The following is an 18,058-nucleotide window of genomic DNA, read 5'->3' on the forward strand; positions in this document are numbered from 1 at the left end:
ACATTCAGATACAGTTGCCAACTGAGTAGGAAAACATCACGCATTATCTATGAACAGGAAGCCACATTTAATGCAAGAATCAAAGCATTAAATGTGAATATTAAACTAGTCATAAACGACTATATCTGCTTCAACAGACATATGCAACGAGTAGATTTTACAAGAGCCTATATATATATCACTACCTCAAACCTTAAAGGTATGGCTTCTCTGATAAAAAAAAGGTGATATCAAGCCCACGAGACAGAGAGCAGAGATAAGCACTCATAGCTATATGTACAATGTAATATTTTATTATTGTCTCTGTAGACTAAGGTATTTACGATATCAGTTATGATCAAAACCTTAGCGAGTGTTATGAACCTATGTATCCTCTTCATGAGAGTAACCCAAACACTCAAACACAAGTCTCTGTAAGACTAAGGTAGAAAACCTTAGTGAGTGTAGAAATTCTCAATCCTCTCTATGAGAGTTATGTATACACTCAAACCAAATCTACTTAGTCAACATAGTAAAGCCTGGAGAGGCTAAGGAAAGAATACTTGTAAAGCCAGGAGGGGCTTGTCAAAGAATACTCACTGCTAGCTAGAAGTGGCTAAGAAGAAAATATTAGTGCTGGTGAGTGAAGCTGGCGGGCCAGGAGTGGTCAAAAATACTTGGAGAACTAGAAGTGGTTTAAGAATACTAGCGTGGGTGAGTGAAGCCGACGAGCCAGGAGTGGTCGAGAATACTTGGAGAACCACAAGTGGTTTAAGAATGAGTGGTCGAGAATACTTGGAGAACCAGAAGTGGTTTAAGAATACTAGCGTGGGTGAGTAAAAGCCGACAGGCCAGGAGTGGTCGAGAATACTTAGGGCCAGGAGTGGTCAAGAATACTCAGGTCTAGGAGTGGATGACAATACTCAATGTGTTTCATTTCATATATAGTGGAACCTTTCAGTTGAAGGAGTCTGGATGTAGCTCAGATTGAGTGAACTAGTATAAAAATAATTGCATTATTTTATTTATTGTTTAGATGTGAAAACTTCCTAATTGACAAACCATGTTGAAAACTGCGTCTAAAGTGTATTTCTCAGTAAAACCATTTTTTCAAACGAAGACGCAAATTTTGGTTAACAAACATATTATATTGGAAGTTTTATTTGCTGCTTATTCTCAAACGAAACTATCATAATAAGGAAAATGCAAGTCCTTAATCATTATTGTCATATAAAATATTTTCCTACAGCAGCGATAAATCCTTCGGACGCAGTAAACTTGTATTAAGAAAAACCTGTACAAACGTCTAATATTTGAAAGGGGAATTAGACGTAGATCATCACTTTTGCGAAAACTGTTTTAAAATTTCCTTCATTCACACACACACACATATTTAACCCCCCTTCTATGTGTTTTTCTACTAACTTCAAAAGTCATTGGATTCCTTACGCAATGAGACAAACTAATTCAAATTTTTTGCACTATATATACATTACATACGTTCCAACCCTAAACATACAACAAAAGATCAATTCTCTTTAGCTATTGCACTCTTCAATTTCATTGCTATTTTTTTTTCAAGAATGTCTTATTCATCTTTAACTATGTTGTGGAAATAACACCTCCATAGGTCAAATGAAACTCATCTTATGGTAAGTTAATATATATTGCATAATGCTTACAACTAATATTATTCATTACTAAAATTTCAATTCTATCATTTTCGCAGACAACAAGTGATCAAGTGATTCAATCTTACTATCATTCCAAGCCTACACCTGACCTAAGAATTGAGCATTTGTTGGAGGTTGTTGGCTTTGGCTAGGTTGCGAAAATAAGACATTTTAAAATCGATGATTGTTTGATAACGTCTTTGGTGGAGAGGTGGAGACTTAAGACACATACTTTTCACCTCCTAGTTGGTGAGTGCACGGTCACATTGGAAGATGTGGCACTCTAATTGGGTTTAAGGATCGACGACAAACCAGTCACAGGACCAACTTTCTTTGACTGGGATGAATTGTGTTACGAGTTGTTAAGCTTCATACCTCTGAAAGGGGAAGCTCTAGTTGGCTCAAGCATAAAACTAAAATGGTTAAGAAACCATACAATTGCACTACCAGATGTACCCACTGAACAACAATTGCACCAACATTGTAGGACATATATCTTAGGGTTGATTGTTGGTGTCATTATGCCAGACAAGTCAGGTAATAGACTTCACTTAATGTATTTACCACTGTTGGCTGACTTGGAACGTGTAGGACGATATAGTTGGGGTTTTGCTTGTTTGGCACATTTATACAAAGAAATTTCTAGGGCAATCTATCCATCATCAAAGAAAATGGGTGGATGTTCTTTGCTTCTACAGTCTTGGGCTTAGTATCATATGCCCTTCATCCAACCAAGAGTCCAACGGGATATTACATTTCCACTAGCATCAAGGTATCACTACAAGAAAATGACGATTTTGCGATGGTTATATGACCTACATTGCGACAGTTAGAACTGCCGCAAAGACAATATTGCGACGGTTTGGGAACCGTCGCAGAATTGTCCGTCACCAGAAAATTTTGCGACGGTTATCAGAACCGTTGCACAAACCATCGCAAAATTAGAATTGCGACCCTTTCATCAACTGTCGCACTAACTGCCTCTATATTAACATTGCGACCCTTTCATCAAGGGTCGCACCAACTGCCTCTAAATTAATATTATGATTTCACGATATTTTACTGTTTAGCGTGTTTTATCCTTACTTATGCAATTTCTGGGAAACTTCCCAGAAGCTCACCCATCCTGGTACTACTACAGGTCAAGCACGCTTAACTGTGAAGTTCTGATGAGTAAGCTACCGAAATGTATATGTATGTTGTCAGTATAACTTGTAATTAATTCATTTAAGTCATTCTCAAATATACAATCTCATATTTATACTATAATAATAATATATAATAATTTTATATTACAAATAATAATAATAATAATAATAATAATATATTTAGTTATTCTTTATTTATATGTACTTACTTTTATAATTAACATCTGCTTATTTCTATTTAAAATTATAATTTAAATTATTTAATTTTATAATTTATAATGATAATATAATTTATGAAATTATAAATATTTATTTATTACATACTTATAAATTAGATTTTAATATTTTAAATAAATTATTAATTAATTTAATATATTTATTTACCTTAAATCAAACATATAAAATTCAAAAAAAAAATATTTATCCTTGTTTTATTTTCTAATTATCAACTATTAATAAAATACTAACTTAAAATATTATCTAATTATATATAATATTCTCATATCAAATTTAAAACCAGATATTAGTTATACAAAAATATTAAGATCATATAGAAATTGTCAATAAGATTTTAGTTAAATAATTTAAAATAATTAATGTTTCAATTATATTGTTAATTAGCAAATAATTTATTCCAAAACTAATTAATTTTTTTATATTAATTATTAGTAAAATTTAATAACATTTAAATTAACAATTAATTAGATCGATGAAATTCAACACACACCATGAGTTATTGAGTGGAATAACTTTACCAAGAGTTATTTTGTAAGTTATCTTAAATCAAACATATAAAATTCAAAAAATGTATTTATCCTTGTTTTATTTTTTAATTATCAACCATTGGTAAAATACTAACTTAAAATCTTATCTAATTATATCATAATATTTTTATATCAAATTTAAAACCAGTTCTTACATTTTTGACAAATATAAATTTTTCTGAAATATTCCATCAATAATATAGCTTTTCCTACAAAAATTTTCTCATCGAAAATATAAATTTTTTGACAGATTTAATTTTATTTTATAAGAAATCATCTTTGATTAATATAACATTTTGTATATATGATTTAAGAATAAAAGATTTTCAATTTAACGGTTGGATTTACAAAATTTACATTTAATATAAAGTTATTGAGCAGTGTAACACTTAGTAAGAATTTTACTAAGTATTACACCGCTTAATAACTTTATATTAAATGTGAATTTGGTAAATTCAACTGTTAGATCGAAAGTTCATATCTCTCATAGATTATATATACAAAACTTTATATTAATCCAAGATGATTTGATACTTCATTTTTATAAAACAAAATTGATGTAATATATTTATTTCAAAATACACTAAAATATAAACACTTTGATTACCTTCCAGTTGTTGTTCAATTTTAACAAAATTTGATATACACTTATAAAGTGATATGAACTTTCAATTTAACAGTTGGATTTACAAAATTCACATTTAATATAAAGTTATTAAGCGGCATAATACTTAGTAAAAGTTACACCGGTATAATTATAATCCCCTATATTATATATATATATATATATATATATATATATATATATATATATATATATATATATATATATATATACAGGGACAGATGCACATTTGGAATAGTGGGGCACTTGCCCCCACTACTATTTGACATATACATAATTTTTTATATAAAAAAATAATATTTTAAAAAATAAAAATTATATTCTAATAAAATAAAAATATAGATTCAGAAAAAATGTTTAATTATTTGATATCTGTCAAATTTTTGAAAGAAATTAATTCTCATGTGATAAAAAAAATTTCTTAATAATGAATTAATTTTTTAAAAAACGTTTAATTATAATATATATATATATATATATATATGTCTTAAGATTCACATATATAATGTAATATATTAAAATAAATAATTTTTTGATAAAATAAAATTTGTACCATGCATGTTTATTTTTTGTGTTTTTTATTTATTGTATACGTTGATTGAAAAAATCAAAATAGTAAAATTCTATATATTGATTAAAAAAATTAAAATGAAAAAAATCAGAAGATTTATGTTCTATTTAGAATTGTTATTATAAGATATATTTTAAAATAAATTATCATCTAAAAATATATATTATATATTAAAAACATATTTATATCATAAATAAATTAAACTGAATTTTTATAAAATTTAACATATTTATTTTTATATTTTTAATAGTGTTAAAAAGATGGTCATTTAAAATAAAATTTATAAAATTTAATATTATAAATTATTCAATAATAACTGATCTGATAACTCAAAAATTAAGTTATAAAATGATAATTATATTTATTTATATACTCTAACACATCTTACATACAATTTAGAAATTATATAAAGAAAAAAAAATCGTGTACCTCATGTTAAAGGAAGTATATATAAAATTGTTAATAAAATATAAGTTCATTAAGATAATATATATAATACTTCAAAAAAAAACTTTTAAATTCTAATAAAAAAAATTGTCTTGTAGATTGCGACGGTTTATAGTAATCTGTCGCAATGCTGAAAATTTTGCGACGGTTTATGGCTAACTGTCGCAATGTTAAAAAAAATTGCGACGGTTTATGATTAACTGTCGCAATGTTAAACAAATTTTGCGACGGTTTACGATAAATCGTCGCAATGTTGAACAATTTTGCGACGGTTTATGATAAACCGTCGCAATTTTAAACAAATTTTGCGACGGTTTACAATAAACCGTCACAATGTTAAACAAATTTTGGGACGGTTTATGATAAACCATCGCAATATTGAACAATTTTGCGATGGTTTTGAAAAACTGTCGTATGAAGGGTCGCAATATCAAAGCGACGACGGTTTCTAGATAACCGTCGCAATTTATCCGTCGTAATTTATCATTTTTCTTGTAATGTATGGATTAATTTTTATACCACTTTAATACATCGAACAACTAAAATTTTTTACCTAAAATTTTATCAATGTACAAATGTTTTAGGAGTCAGGAAGAGGGCTAAGATTTACAGGCACGCCCCATGGAGACTTACTTGGCTACAGATTAAGATATGACAACATGAACCATAACGAGGTAATACAATGTAAAATTATCTCAAACATACTCTCTTATACTCAATTGATTCATACCCTAAACCTTTTTTTTCTTCAATTTCTATGGATGCCATATAGGGAATTTCAGTCCCCACTGCCAACACGTGCTTATAAGGATTCTAGAATATGAACTTCTTGTACTGCTTTAACTTCATTTGCAATTGTAGTCTGGCATCAAATTGACAGAGTCCAATTGCAATTTGGCTTATGGCTACCAATCCCTAATGAAGCTTATAATCTTGATAAAATACACAAAATAGACATGAGAGGACATAGCAACACCAACAAGTCTGAATAACATGCAGACTGGATTTCCATTTGGAAAGACAGACACAAACATGTTATTTTTGGGGAACTACTTCAGGGGCCTCTCCAACACACTCTTGAGTATTTGCAATGGTTTCGTGCTAATTCTTCATCTCATGCATCCACTTATAGTACACAACTCCCAACAACTATAGGAACAACATTCCTAGTAGCTGGAGATAACCACCCACCTTATAGTGTGGAACATCATCCCTAGTCTAATCCATCATTTCATACGCACCATGAACAATTCATGTACACCTACCATCAACAACAACTCCAATAGGAGACTTCATGAGCAATCTTTTTGGCATCGACGTACACAGGCCACAAAGTGCATATAATTACATGCAAAGCATGAATTTTCCTTCATTTTCTTCTTATCACTCTAAGGTCGGTGGAAGTGGTTCGTCAAATCCAGCCATCGATACTGTTAATATAGAACATGATGAAGAGCAAGTTGAACCACAACAACCACGCATTAATCGTCGAAACCCAACAAGGAACCGACAACCTCCGAGGTGTGGAACTACTGGGCATAAACATCATTAAAGTTGGATTTTAATTTCGTGGATTGTAATTTTGTTGTTGTTCTTTTTTATTCGATCTCCTATTTTATTGTTATTATTTTATTTTTATTTAAAGTTGTTCATCTCAATTAAAGTTGTTTTTATTTAAAGTTGTGATTTATAATAATATTTTCATTTATTTAAAATTCTATTTAATATTAATTTTATTAAATTTTATTCTTTTAAAATTATTTTATTTAAATATTAAATAGATTTTTATAATCTAAAAAAAAACTAAATAAAATTTTTAAAAATTCATTACATTTTTTTTAAAATATGAATATTAAAAACTGAAAAAGGAAAAAAAATAACAAATATGAAAAAAAAGCCCCAAAAATATGAGAGAAAAAAAAGCCCAAGTGAGAAATCGGTTACCCAATAACCAATTTCTCACTTGCACTTTAAAGTGGGTTATTTGGGTAAATAATAACCGGTCCAGGTTATTTAAATAAATAAATAAAATTGATATATTAAAAAAAAAGTCAAGAATATTGTGAACCCTATTTAATCTAACTACAAATGAAGGCGGAAAACATGCAATTTATTCGTATAATGATAATAGTTTATAATTTTAGTAATACCTCATGATTAAAATATTGTTCTTTAAAGAATATTAATAATTTTATTTACAACAAAGTGAAAAACACAATAAAATTATATAAATATATTAACATATTTAAAAATTGATCTGATGGATTTACTAGCGAAATTGCTGCGGATTTAAAACACGCAACAAAGTTACCTACAGCAGTTACTTACAAGATTTCTTAAGGACTTTTTTTTTTGGCATAATTTGTTTTGCCTTAAATATATTTTTGGCCCATATAAAATTAGAAAATTTTAATTTTAGTTCTTGTAATTTTTTTTAATTTTTTTTATCCTTATAAAATTAAAATTGTTGTTTTTAGTTTCTATTTTTATGTAATTATTTTTTAATTATTTTTTATTTATTAAAAAGTTAAGTAACTATCTTAAGTGTTATTCACAACTATTATTGATATTATATTATTGTTTAACATCTCTAAAAAAAATTTACAAATCTTTAAAATAAATGTTATTTATCTACCTTAAAATGATCATTAAGGATTAGAAATAGTTAGTTTAAAGTTTAGAGGGATGAAAACTAAAAAAAAATATTTTACAAGGATCAAATCAAAATTTGCTTATTTTATAAGGATAAAAACAATGTTCATAAATTTTAGAAAGATGAAAAATAAAGAAAAAATTTTAGAAGGACCAAAATCAAAATCATATATTTTATAAGGACTAAAAACATATTTAAGTTTTTTATTTTGTCAATTTAAAATTCACAACTTAATAATATCTATGCAAAATCAAAGTCTATAGAAAATTTCCTACGGGTTTAAAAAAAAAACACTAGCAAGAAAATCTCCATGTAAAATTCTAGAGAGTTTTGATTACAAAAAATTAAAAATTCAAACAGAAGAAAAAACTCAAGAATCAGAGACAACCATCTTGCCCAGTAGTATGTTGACTTAAAATCCCAACCCCTCAAAACTAGAGTTTCAACATTAAAATGTTACTTATATAGATCTACACAAAAGCAAGAGACATAATTAGAAAGCACCACCAGAATCCTTATTGCATAAATGTTGCTAAAGCTTCTGAGAAAAAAAAAAAAATAAATAAATTCTACAGACCATCCATTTCGACAAGAAAATAAACTTAATTTTAAGTTATGAAAATGAGCAAGCCATATCGACATCACTTACAAGCATATATTCTGAGTAGTGCTTAGAAAGTTTACCTGTATTCGTCAAAGTACCAACCATGATCAAAGAAGACAGAAAGGTTAACATTAATATTATATAATCCTATAATTTGAATGAATATAATTATCATAATAATTAGGTTCCATCAAGGATAAGTCTAAAATATAAGATAGGAAGTATACTGTTGAAACAATACCATACCCATTTGGGTGAATTCATTCCTACATTTTGCTTTATGTTGATTGGCTTTCCTTTCGGCAACTCCAGTTAGAATGCTCTTTTCTCCCAACACTAAGTTTGCATATAGCAAACAATCTTTAGCAGACTCAAAACATAGTAACATTGGCCTATCATGTGATTCGAAACATGTTAGATAAAACATGAATTTTAACTTGTACTAGTTCTTTTTATTGTATTGAGCAACTTTTTATTAAAAAAAACAAGTTGATTAAAAGGAGTCGCTTATAAACAAGAAACCTTAAATAAACATCTTTTCAGTCTAGTATTCTTAAGTAAGTTTTCCATACCTGAAAGGGTAAAAGGACCAATCACACAAAGAAATAGACCACCTTCTTTAGAAATGATCCAAGACAATGAGAACAATTTAACAAGATCCACAATCCCATTAATGACAACAATCCTCAGAATAAAAATAATTCTATTATGATGTAATAAAAATGACTAGAAAACTTGCAAATTAAGGCAGCATCCAAATTTAATTTCTTCAACTTCTCCCCCTTAATCAAACTACTATGCTAAATCAAGTGAGAACTATAAAGTCCAACAACAACACTACCGAGAAATCAAGCTATGCATAAAAGATATTGAAATCCTATCAGCTTCGTTATGTGGTTGTACTTGAAATACCCTTCATACTCTCTTCAATTTTGTTGGCTTATGAAAAAATAATCACATTTAGAACTATCACATTAATTAATAAAATAATATATTTCAACAAAATTTTCGATCACCTGAAATTTAAATAATTTATCTTTTTATCAGCACCACCAACACCAGACATGTCTATATCTAGTTATTTAAATAAATGCATAATCAAAGCATGAAAATGATCGACAAAACAATAATGATTTTTAGCACTGCTTTGGTTCTATGAACAAACAAGTGCTCATTCCCCATCAATATTCTTTCGAAAGAAAACTTGTTCAACATAATTATTAATTATATCATAATCTTATTGCGAAAAACTAGGCTTTATCTAGAATCAGAGGTATTTCCAACTGATAGTTTCTATATTTGAAGGACTAATTTCATTAAAAAAAAACCAACAAACGAAGAGCCTACAATCAAGGAATGGGTGAAGTTTTGTACCAATGAAGTAATCACAGGCAATTATCATTTATGGTGAAATCCTCCAATTCCAACTCCGATTGTTTTGGTTGTGACTCATTTCAAATATTCAAAAATTTCCATGTTGCTACTACCAAACACCTTTAACCCTGACTCAGAGGCATATACTGGGAAGACACCATACTCTTTTATGCTCTCTGCATTGTCTCCAAATATAAATGTCATGTTGCTGAAATCATCATACACTTCACTTGTTCTGTAAAATTCACTCATGTCATGATACAAAAATACCACGTGATCTGAAATTAAAATTTCGTACTCCAACAACCTTTGGATCCAGCCAACCCTTATGCCATCTTGATAAACCGAACACGAAACATCACAATCCAAGAGTGGTCCCCTTGAAAGAACGATGCAATAAATGAAACCACACAATTCAAGTGTTGGGAGATAATGAATAGTTATTGAACTCTCTGTTGTGCGAAACACACACTCTTTGGTCACATGATCTCCTGGGAAGAAATATTCTTCGTCATAACAGTTGAGATAGTGTCTTCGTAAGTATGGTATGCGACTTTGTAACATGTGTTGTAACACTAGTCGTTGAGTGATATCTGTATCCAGAGAAATGCAGTTACATGCACTCAACTTTTCAAGGGATGGTGGAAGCTTCGGCAAAGACACGAGTTTCCTACAATCATCTAACCAAAGCATTGTCAATGTTGAAAGGGTTTTGATGTTCATGAGCAATCTCTCAATGTTAGAGGCCAATGTTGTCAAGGAGTGCTTGTAAGAACCACATATTCTTATTCTTGGTTCATCTGATAACTTGTCAAGATTGTGACAACCTCTTAGATAAAGAGATCTAAGTTTCCTTTTATGCCAAATTGATGATGGCAATGCAGATATAGCTGTGAAAGCTAAGTTCAATTCTGTCAATTCCTCTGATGTCACTGAGAATTCCCTAAGTGATGAACAACCATATAGGTTCAGTAAAGCAAGAGATTTTGAATGAACTTGGAGTTGGCACAAGCTTTCACAATAACAAAGAGAAACACTTTCAAGTTTTTGTGCCTTAGATAAGTCCGGTATCTCAATCAGGTCTCGGGACCCCCAAAGGTCAATTGTCTTTAAATTCACAAGATTCTGCAATATGAAATATGCATTGACTTGTTTAGAAATTGTTATTAAGTCTTAACAAAGAGAAAAACCTTCACATCATCAATGGATTGACTCTAGCGAGTGAGCTTCACTTAATGTAGCACAAGACTAATTATCATTACAAAATGGAAAAAAAAAAAAATATTATGTATAACCACATTTGTACCTGAATCCCATCCCAAAGCTTTTTAAGCTTGCTACAACGCATGCAAATCTCTACAAGTTCTTCAGCACGAAACTTAGATGGCAGTGACTCAAGACAAAATCCATCCCAGTGAAGGTATCTCAATTTATAAGACAATGAGTCAAGACCTTTAGGGAGGCACACATTAAATATGGTAAACCTACACCAACTATGGATTTTAAGAAATCTCACGTTATTCATCTGTGCAAGAAAATCAGAGCTTAAATATAGATCCCCAGTTAATTTAGACAAATCCAAAATTAAGCCTTCAACAACTTCAGTTCCCTAACAAACAAAAATTAGAATAATCATTAGTAATGACTATCACTAGTTACATTCTTAAAAGACACATGTATTATCAAATAGAAGCAATTGTGTATATCATTTACCTTGTTTTGTTTCAAGACATCATGCACTTCCTCATGCTTCCATAATCGACTTCGTCTTCCAGGGTCTTTGATACATTCTTGATGAACAATTTCCCAACCCATTTCTTGTATCAAGTCGTGCATTTCTATCTGAATGTCATCTGAAATTGTTATGAGAGCTCTATCTAAAAGTACTTCTATCCCTGATGCCGTAGAAAAATCAAAAGCTTCCAATATGCTTGTCACACGATCTCTTTGTTTTCCTCTGAAGAAGCATGCAATATCTAGAAATATTTCCTTCTGAAAATGATCTAAGCTATCATAACTTAATTTTAATACACTATGAATTTTCGTATTTGGAAACTTTTGGAGTTTCTTCAATTCACATTCCCATGCTTCTTTACTTCTTGAACGAAGACTTGCACCAAGAACTTTTAAAGCCAAAGGAATACCTTTGCAATAGGAAATTGCACTTCTTGATACATCTTCATATCCATGTTTAGGCAGTTTTTCTCTAAAAGAAGTCAAACAGAAAAGTTGAAAAGAGTGATAAAAGCTCAATTCCTTGACCTTATATATTTTATCAACTTTGCTAAATATCTGCTTATTTCTAGTTGTAACAACCACCTTACTTCCAAGTCCTAAGAAATCAAAATCTTCAATTAGATTTTCTAATTGCTCTGAGGTAGCCACATCATCCAAGACAATGAAAACTTTTTTGCGTCCAAGCCTACTCAAAACAAAATCGGATACTAAAAAGGGTACATCAAAACAAGGCTTTTTAATCTCTAATAACTCAGAAAAAAGTTTATTACGTAAGGCTTTGAGTCCATGCTTATCCGATTCTTCCCTCACATTTGTGAGGAAGCAACGACCTTCAAACTCATGAGACAGTTTGTCATATAAAGCACTAGCGAGAGTGGTCTTACCTATGCCACCCATGCCCCATAATCCCAGGATTCTAACTTCACTTGACCCAATTTTTAGTAATGACTCAATCTTTTCATAATTTTCCCCAATTCCAACCAGTCCTTTATGGTTGTTTGGGTATCTAGGCGCCAATTTTCCCAAAACATCATCAACAATATCCTTAAGGAGTTCAGATTCAGTCCTTGTGTATGAAAAGGGAAACAAAAAAAATAAATAAATGACGTGTTCATTATAAGTCTAACAAATTCAAAAGAAAAAATAAATAGAACTACAAAAATGGTTATACATAATCTATGATCAACATGGTAGTGTAGGAGAGAGAAAAAAATTAGAGAATGAAAGTTCAATGACTTTCTTAAGAAAATAGATTTTACCTAACTTAATCTTATAAAAGCAATTTGTAAGGTGAGGTTTGTTTAAACTAAAAAAAAATTATTAGGATAAACTCTAATACCATATTAAGAAAATAGGTTATTAGCTCAATTTAACCTTACAAGACTGGATTTTAAGATGAAGTTTGTTCTTCAACAAACTTAAACAAGATAATCACAGCTTTATTTTTTTAGAATCAAATTTGGACAATTCAATTTTACTCACTCAGTCATTTTATGTACCTATAAGCTTGAGAGTCCCATGCAACTAAATTGGCTGCTTCAGTGAGAGCAGCTTTCCATTTGCTGCATCTGGGTTCTCCCTTATGTTTTCCAAAGGCTTGCTCATAGCTCCCAGTCTGCTTCCTCACATGGGATGGATCTAAGTTGTAAAACACTGGTATCACTATCTGTCCTTTTTCTTTCTTGCACTCCAAAATCTTGCTGAGTTCACTCAAGCACCATTTTGAGGAAGCATAGTTCTCTGAGAAAATGACAATAGATATATGAGAATTTTCAATGGCTTCAATGAGTGCTGTAGAGATTTCGTCTCCCTTTTCAAGGTGGTAGTCTATGTAGGTTTCAATCTTCTTTTGCTTCAATGCTTCATAAAGATGACTTGTGAAATTCTTGCGTGTGTCCTCACCTCGAAAGCTTATGAAAACATCATATTTTTTAGAAGATACCATGGAAGAAGAAGCAACTTCACTGATCGTCTGTTGTTCAACCATTATGAATTCCAAGTGCTGTACCTGCAATGCTTATAACACTACACTTGAAGAAATAATAATAAGAAAAAGCTTTGAAGTTTCAATGCATTGTTGGCACTTGTCCTTACTCTTAGACATTGAAATTTAACAATTAGTCCAATATTAAATCAAAATCTGAATAATATTAGATCCAACAGTTTAAATTTTATACCCTTACCCACCAAGGGAGGAATAAATAAACAATTACCTAATTGCAAGTGTGATGTTAAGGTTTTGTGAACCTTGGATTGGAAGTTTACTAGTCGCTTGCTTTGGACTTGGGAAATCTGATAGTCAATCAAACATAACATGAGCTTAAACATCATTGATATCAAATGGAAAAGAACTTAAATCTGCAAAAATTTTCTTAACAACATAGACAGTCATGCATGTGGCAGCAAACAATAAGTCAAGGAATTTGCATATTTTCTACAACTAACCACTTAAAACATGCTCAACACTATTAGATTAAAAAAATAACAAACAAACATATCAGCTGCAATTCAGAAATCTAATTAGATAATTTAAAGTAGGTCTACCATAAATTAAAAATAAAAATTGTAGATGATCAATCTGAATAACAATTAGAATGTCCTGCTCTTGGAACTATTGTTAACTTTATTAAAAGAATGGAAACATCCAAAGGGAGCTTGACCCTAACCCCTAAATATGTACCCTTTTTTTTTCTTTTTCTTCAAAGAGCAAGTTAGTTTTCATTTTAGACAACAACACAACCACTAATTATTGAAGTCCATAATCTATTTTCTCAGTCTCCATTCACATCACCTATACCTCTTTCACATAAAACATAGGAAAACAAGAAGAATTTATAAGAGCCAATACATTTCATCTTCTGTTATTTCCATTTGAAAGTAAAAATTTAAAAAAAGGAAAGAAAAAAACTTACCACAGACCCAATCCAACTTCTTGCAACCAAGAAGAATACACTGATTCTTTACATCAATACAAGACCTTTTTGGATGCACAGAGAATAACTAGACCAGAATTGTACAGTACATATAAATATATATAATTGATCAAAATGTTTAAATTCTTAGAGAAAAATTTATAAATTAATATTCAAGTATATGTTGGCACTGTCTATGTCATGTATGTTTCTACTTTCTAAGAAGTTGCGTATCCTATGACTCAGTCATGTCTTTAGAATTTCACACGTTTCTTGGCTCTCTTGACTTTTTAACTATGTTGAGTACATGTCTTTTTCAACCAGTGGTGTTGGCTCTGTATAATTTGGCAAGTTAAGTACTATTGTAAAGTCTAAGAGAGGCATGTAGTTCTATAAAATAGTATTTTAATATATATAATGTCCATATACATGCTTATTATATATAATTAAAATTTATAATAAATTATATATATATATATATATATATATATATATTATATTTGAATATATAAGTTATAGAGTTAATCACCTATACACTGTCAGTGTAAAGTTTTGTTATACTAGCAACCAATTATGTCTTTTAATTGTGTCATGTCAATGTAAACACATTTACTTTTAATAGTGACATGACACAATTAAAAGATATAATCGGTTGTCAGTGCAAAAAAACTTTACATTGGCAGTGTATAGGTGATTAACTCTAAGTTATATCTAAAATTAGTATACATAAATATTTTTAAATATATAAATTATATTTTAAATTTATGAAAAATAATTTAAATTAATTTATATTATAATAAAAAAATTATTTTTACTTATTGATAATTTATTTTAAAATATTAATATTTAATTCATAAATAATTATGATAAAAAAAAATTGAATTAGATAAGAAGTTAAAAAATAATAAAATCTTATAAACCCTTTCATTCAACTAAAACATTCTTGTATAAGATAGAGATTCATATTTAATATATAAGAGTTGTTTCGTCTTTCATCAAAAGGTTGACTCAATATGCATTCGCTCTTAGTTTTATCTTTTAATAATAGCTATATTGGAATTTATAATACTTTTGTGAAGAAAAGACACATACTAGAAGGGGAGTTAAATAGTGTGTATCAAAAATTCACACGTTTGTGTAGTAAAAGTAAAATAACTCATCAAACGAAGTACTGGAGAATAGTCAAATGAAGTACTAGAGATTTTTATACTGGTTCATCTCAACCATCGAGACCACGTCTAGTTTTCAATCCAACTAGATTGAGTTCCATTAACTTTCACAAAGTTACAAGTATTCTTTTACCAAGTCACTTCAGACTCAATCCTAAGTAATCTTTGACTTGCCTATTCAAGCAACTACCCAAGTATTCTTTGAACAACAAGCCTATCTTGGCTTAACACCAAGTATTCTTTCAACCAAGCCTCTCCAAGCTCAAACACTAAGTATTCTTTCAAATAAGTCTCTCTATGCTCAACACTAAGTATTCTTTCATACAAGCTTCTTTAGGCTCAACCCCTACAACAAAGGTAATGGATGATTATAGAATTGTTTCGTCTCTTCTAGACGTGATGTAATCTATAATGAAAGCATAAGTAATCTACAAAGAAATATGTACAAGATTTTCAATAAATGTTTCTTTGTTTTTCTATTGTGAATATTTTTGTATGCTTCTCTATACAAATTTCTCAATGTGAATCACTTTTATCTCTTTTGTTCTATGTATGTCACTTGTATTTGTTGTTTGAAGACGATCATTTTATAGTAGCTTCAAAGAAGATGACCGTTGCGACAATTTTGAGTTGAACTCACAATTTTCTTCACGAGTTGCTTTGTATCACTACTAGAAAAATTAATATTTGTGACGAATGTTTGTGACGGACAAAATATCGTCACTAATAGCGACGAATTTTGTGAGGGAATTTTTTTTTTGTAACGGACTACCATTTATTGTAGTTTATGACGGATTTTGTGAGAGATTAAATTTTGTCTCTAAAAGATCCATCACAATTTTTGTCACTGAATAAAAAAATAAAATTAGTGACAGATTTTGTGACGGATTAAATTTTGTCTATAAAAGATTCGTCACAATTTTTGACACCGAATAAAAAAATAAAATTAGTGACGGATTTTGTGACGAATTAAGTTCCTCTATAAATATTTGCTCACAAAAATGCGTTACAATACTATAATAAATAAGTCAATGACAGATTTTATGACGAAATTTTTTTCAGCATTTATATTTTGTCACAAATTCCGTCACAAATAGCTTAAAATTTTTTATGACAAAATTTGTGAGGAATTATTGATCCCTCTCAAAATATTAAATTTTATTTATGAAATTTTTATATGTAAGAATTATGCAGAATTAAAGAATATATGTTAAATATTCTTTTTAAAATTATGAAAAATTTATCCGTCGGAAAATTTATATTTTTGATGAAAAAAATTCGTAGGAAAAGTTATATCACTAATGGAGTATTTCTGACAAATTTATATTTGTCGAAAATGTAAGAATTTTTTACGAAAATTGACAATCATATATTAAAAAAGGTCAATAAAATTATATATATATATATATATATATGAGGAGAATTATAATAACATCGGTATAATTACTTTTACAAAGTATTACACCGCTCAATAACTTTATATTAAATTAGAATTTTGTAAATCTAACCGTTAAATTGAAAAATTTTTACTCTTAAATCACATATACAAAATTTTATATTAATCCAAGATGATTTGATACTTCATTCTTATAAAACAAAATTAACGTAATATATACATTAATTTCAAAATATATTAAAATATGAACATTTTGATTACCTTTACGATGTTGTTCAATTTTAACAAAATTTGATATAAACATATAAAGTGATATGAACTTTTAATCTAACGGTTGGATTTACAAAATTCAAATTTAATATAAAGTTATTGAGGGATGTGTAATACTTAGTAAAAGTTACACCAGTATTAGTATAACCATCATTTCTCTCTCTCTCTCTCTCTCTCTCTCTCTCTCTCTATATATATATATATATATATATATATATATATAGATAGAGAGAGAGTGGAGGAATCAAATAACTTACAAAATAGTTCTTGATAAAGTTATTTCGCTCAATAACTCATGGTGTATGTTGAATTTCATCGATCCAATTGTTAAATTAAAAGTTATTAAATTTTACTAATAATTAATATAGAAAAAATTAATTATCTTTGGAATAAATTATTTGCTAATTAACAATATAATTGAAACATTAATTATTTTAAATTATTTAACTAAAATCTTATTGACAATTTACTATATGATCTTAATATTTTTGTATAACTAATATCTGGTTTTAAATTCGATGTGAAAATATTATGATATAATTAGGTAAGATTTTAAGTTAGTATTTTATTAATGGTTGATAATTAGAAAATAAAACAAGGATAAATACATTTTTAAATTTTATATCTTTGATTTAAGATAAATAAATATATTACATTATTTAATAATTTATTTAAAATGTTAAAATTTAATTTATAAGTATGTAATAAATAAATATTTATAATTTTATAAATTATA

At 28.8% G+C, this 18,058-nt stretch overlaps 1 protein-coding gene across 3 annotated transcripts; it reads right to left on the reverse strand.

Annotated features, from left to right (window-relative positions):
• Positions 1-5,605: 5,605 nt before the first annotated feature.
• Positions 5,606-14,640, reverse strand: LOC109788387 (disease resistance protein RPV1). 3 transcript variants are annotated; one of them, XM_020347099.3, is made up of 6 exons: positions 14,488-14,640; positions 13,789-13,867; positions 13,075-13,583; positions 11,552-12,641; positions 11,145-11,447; positions 5,608-10,963 (listed from the first exon to the last, which is right to left on the reverse strand). In XM_020347099.3, the coding sequence occupies exons 3-6, from the start codon at positions 13,560-13,562 to the stop codon at positions 9,914-9,916; spliced, it is 2,931 nt and encodes a 976-aa protein (XP_020202688.1). In that variant the 5' UTR covers positions 13,563-13,583; positions 13,789-13,867; positions 14,488-14,640; the 3' UTR covers positions 5,608-9,913. The 3 variants fall into 3 exon arrangements, 2 of the variants coding, with proteins under 2 accessions (XP_082924267.1, XP_020202688.1); XR_014431422.1 differs by having other exon boundaries at positions 5,609-8,856; positions 9,839-10,963; positions 13,075-13,867; XM_083068141.1 differs by having other exon boundaries at positions 5,606-10,963; positions 11,552-12,044; positions 13,075-13,867; positions 14,488-14,639.
• Positions 14,641-18,058: the final 3,418 nt, after the last annotated feature.

The sequence above is a fragment of the Cajanus cajan genome, chromosome 2 (genome assembly GCF_000230855.2).
Source record: "Cajanus cajan strain Asha chromosome 2, NIPB_CcT2T_4, whole genome shotgun sequence".
Classification (NCBI taxonomy): domain Eukaryota; kingdom Viridiplantae; phylum Streptophyta; class Magnoliopsida; order Fabales; family Fabaceae; genus Cajanus; species Cajanus cajan.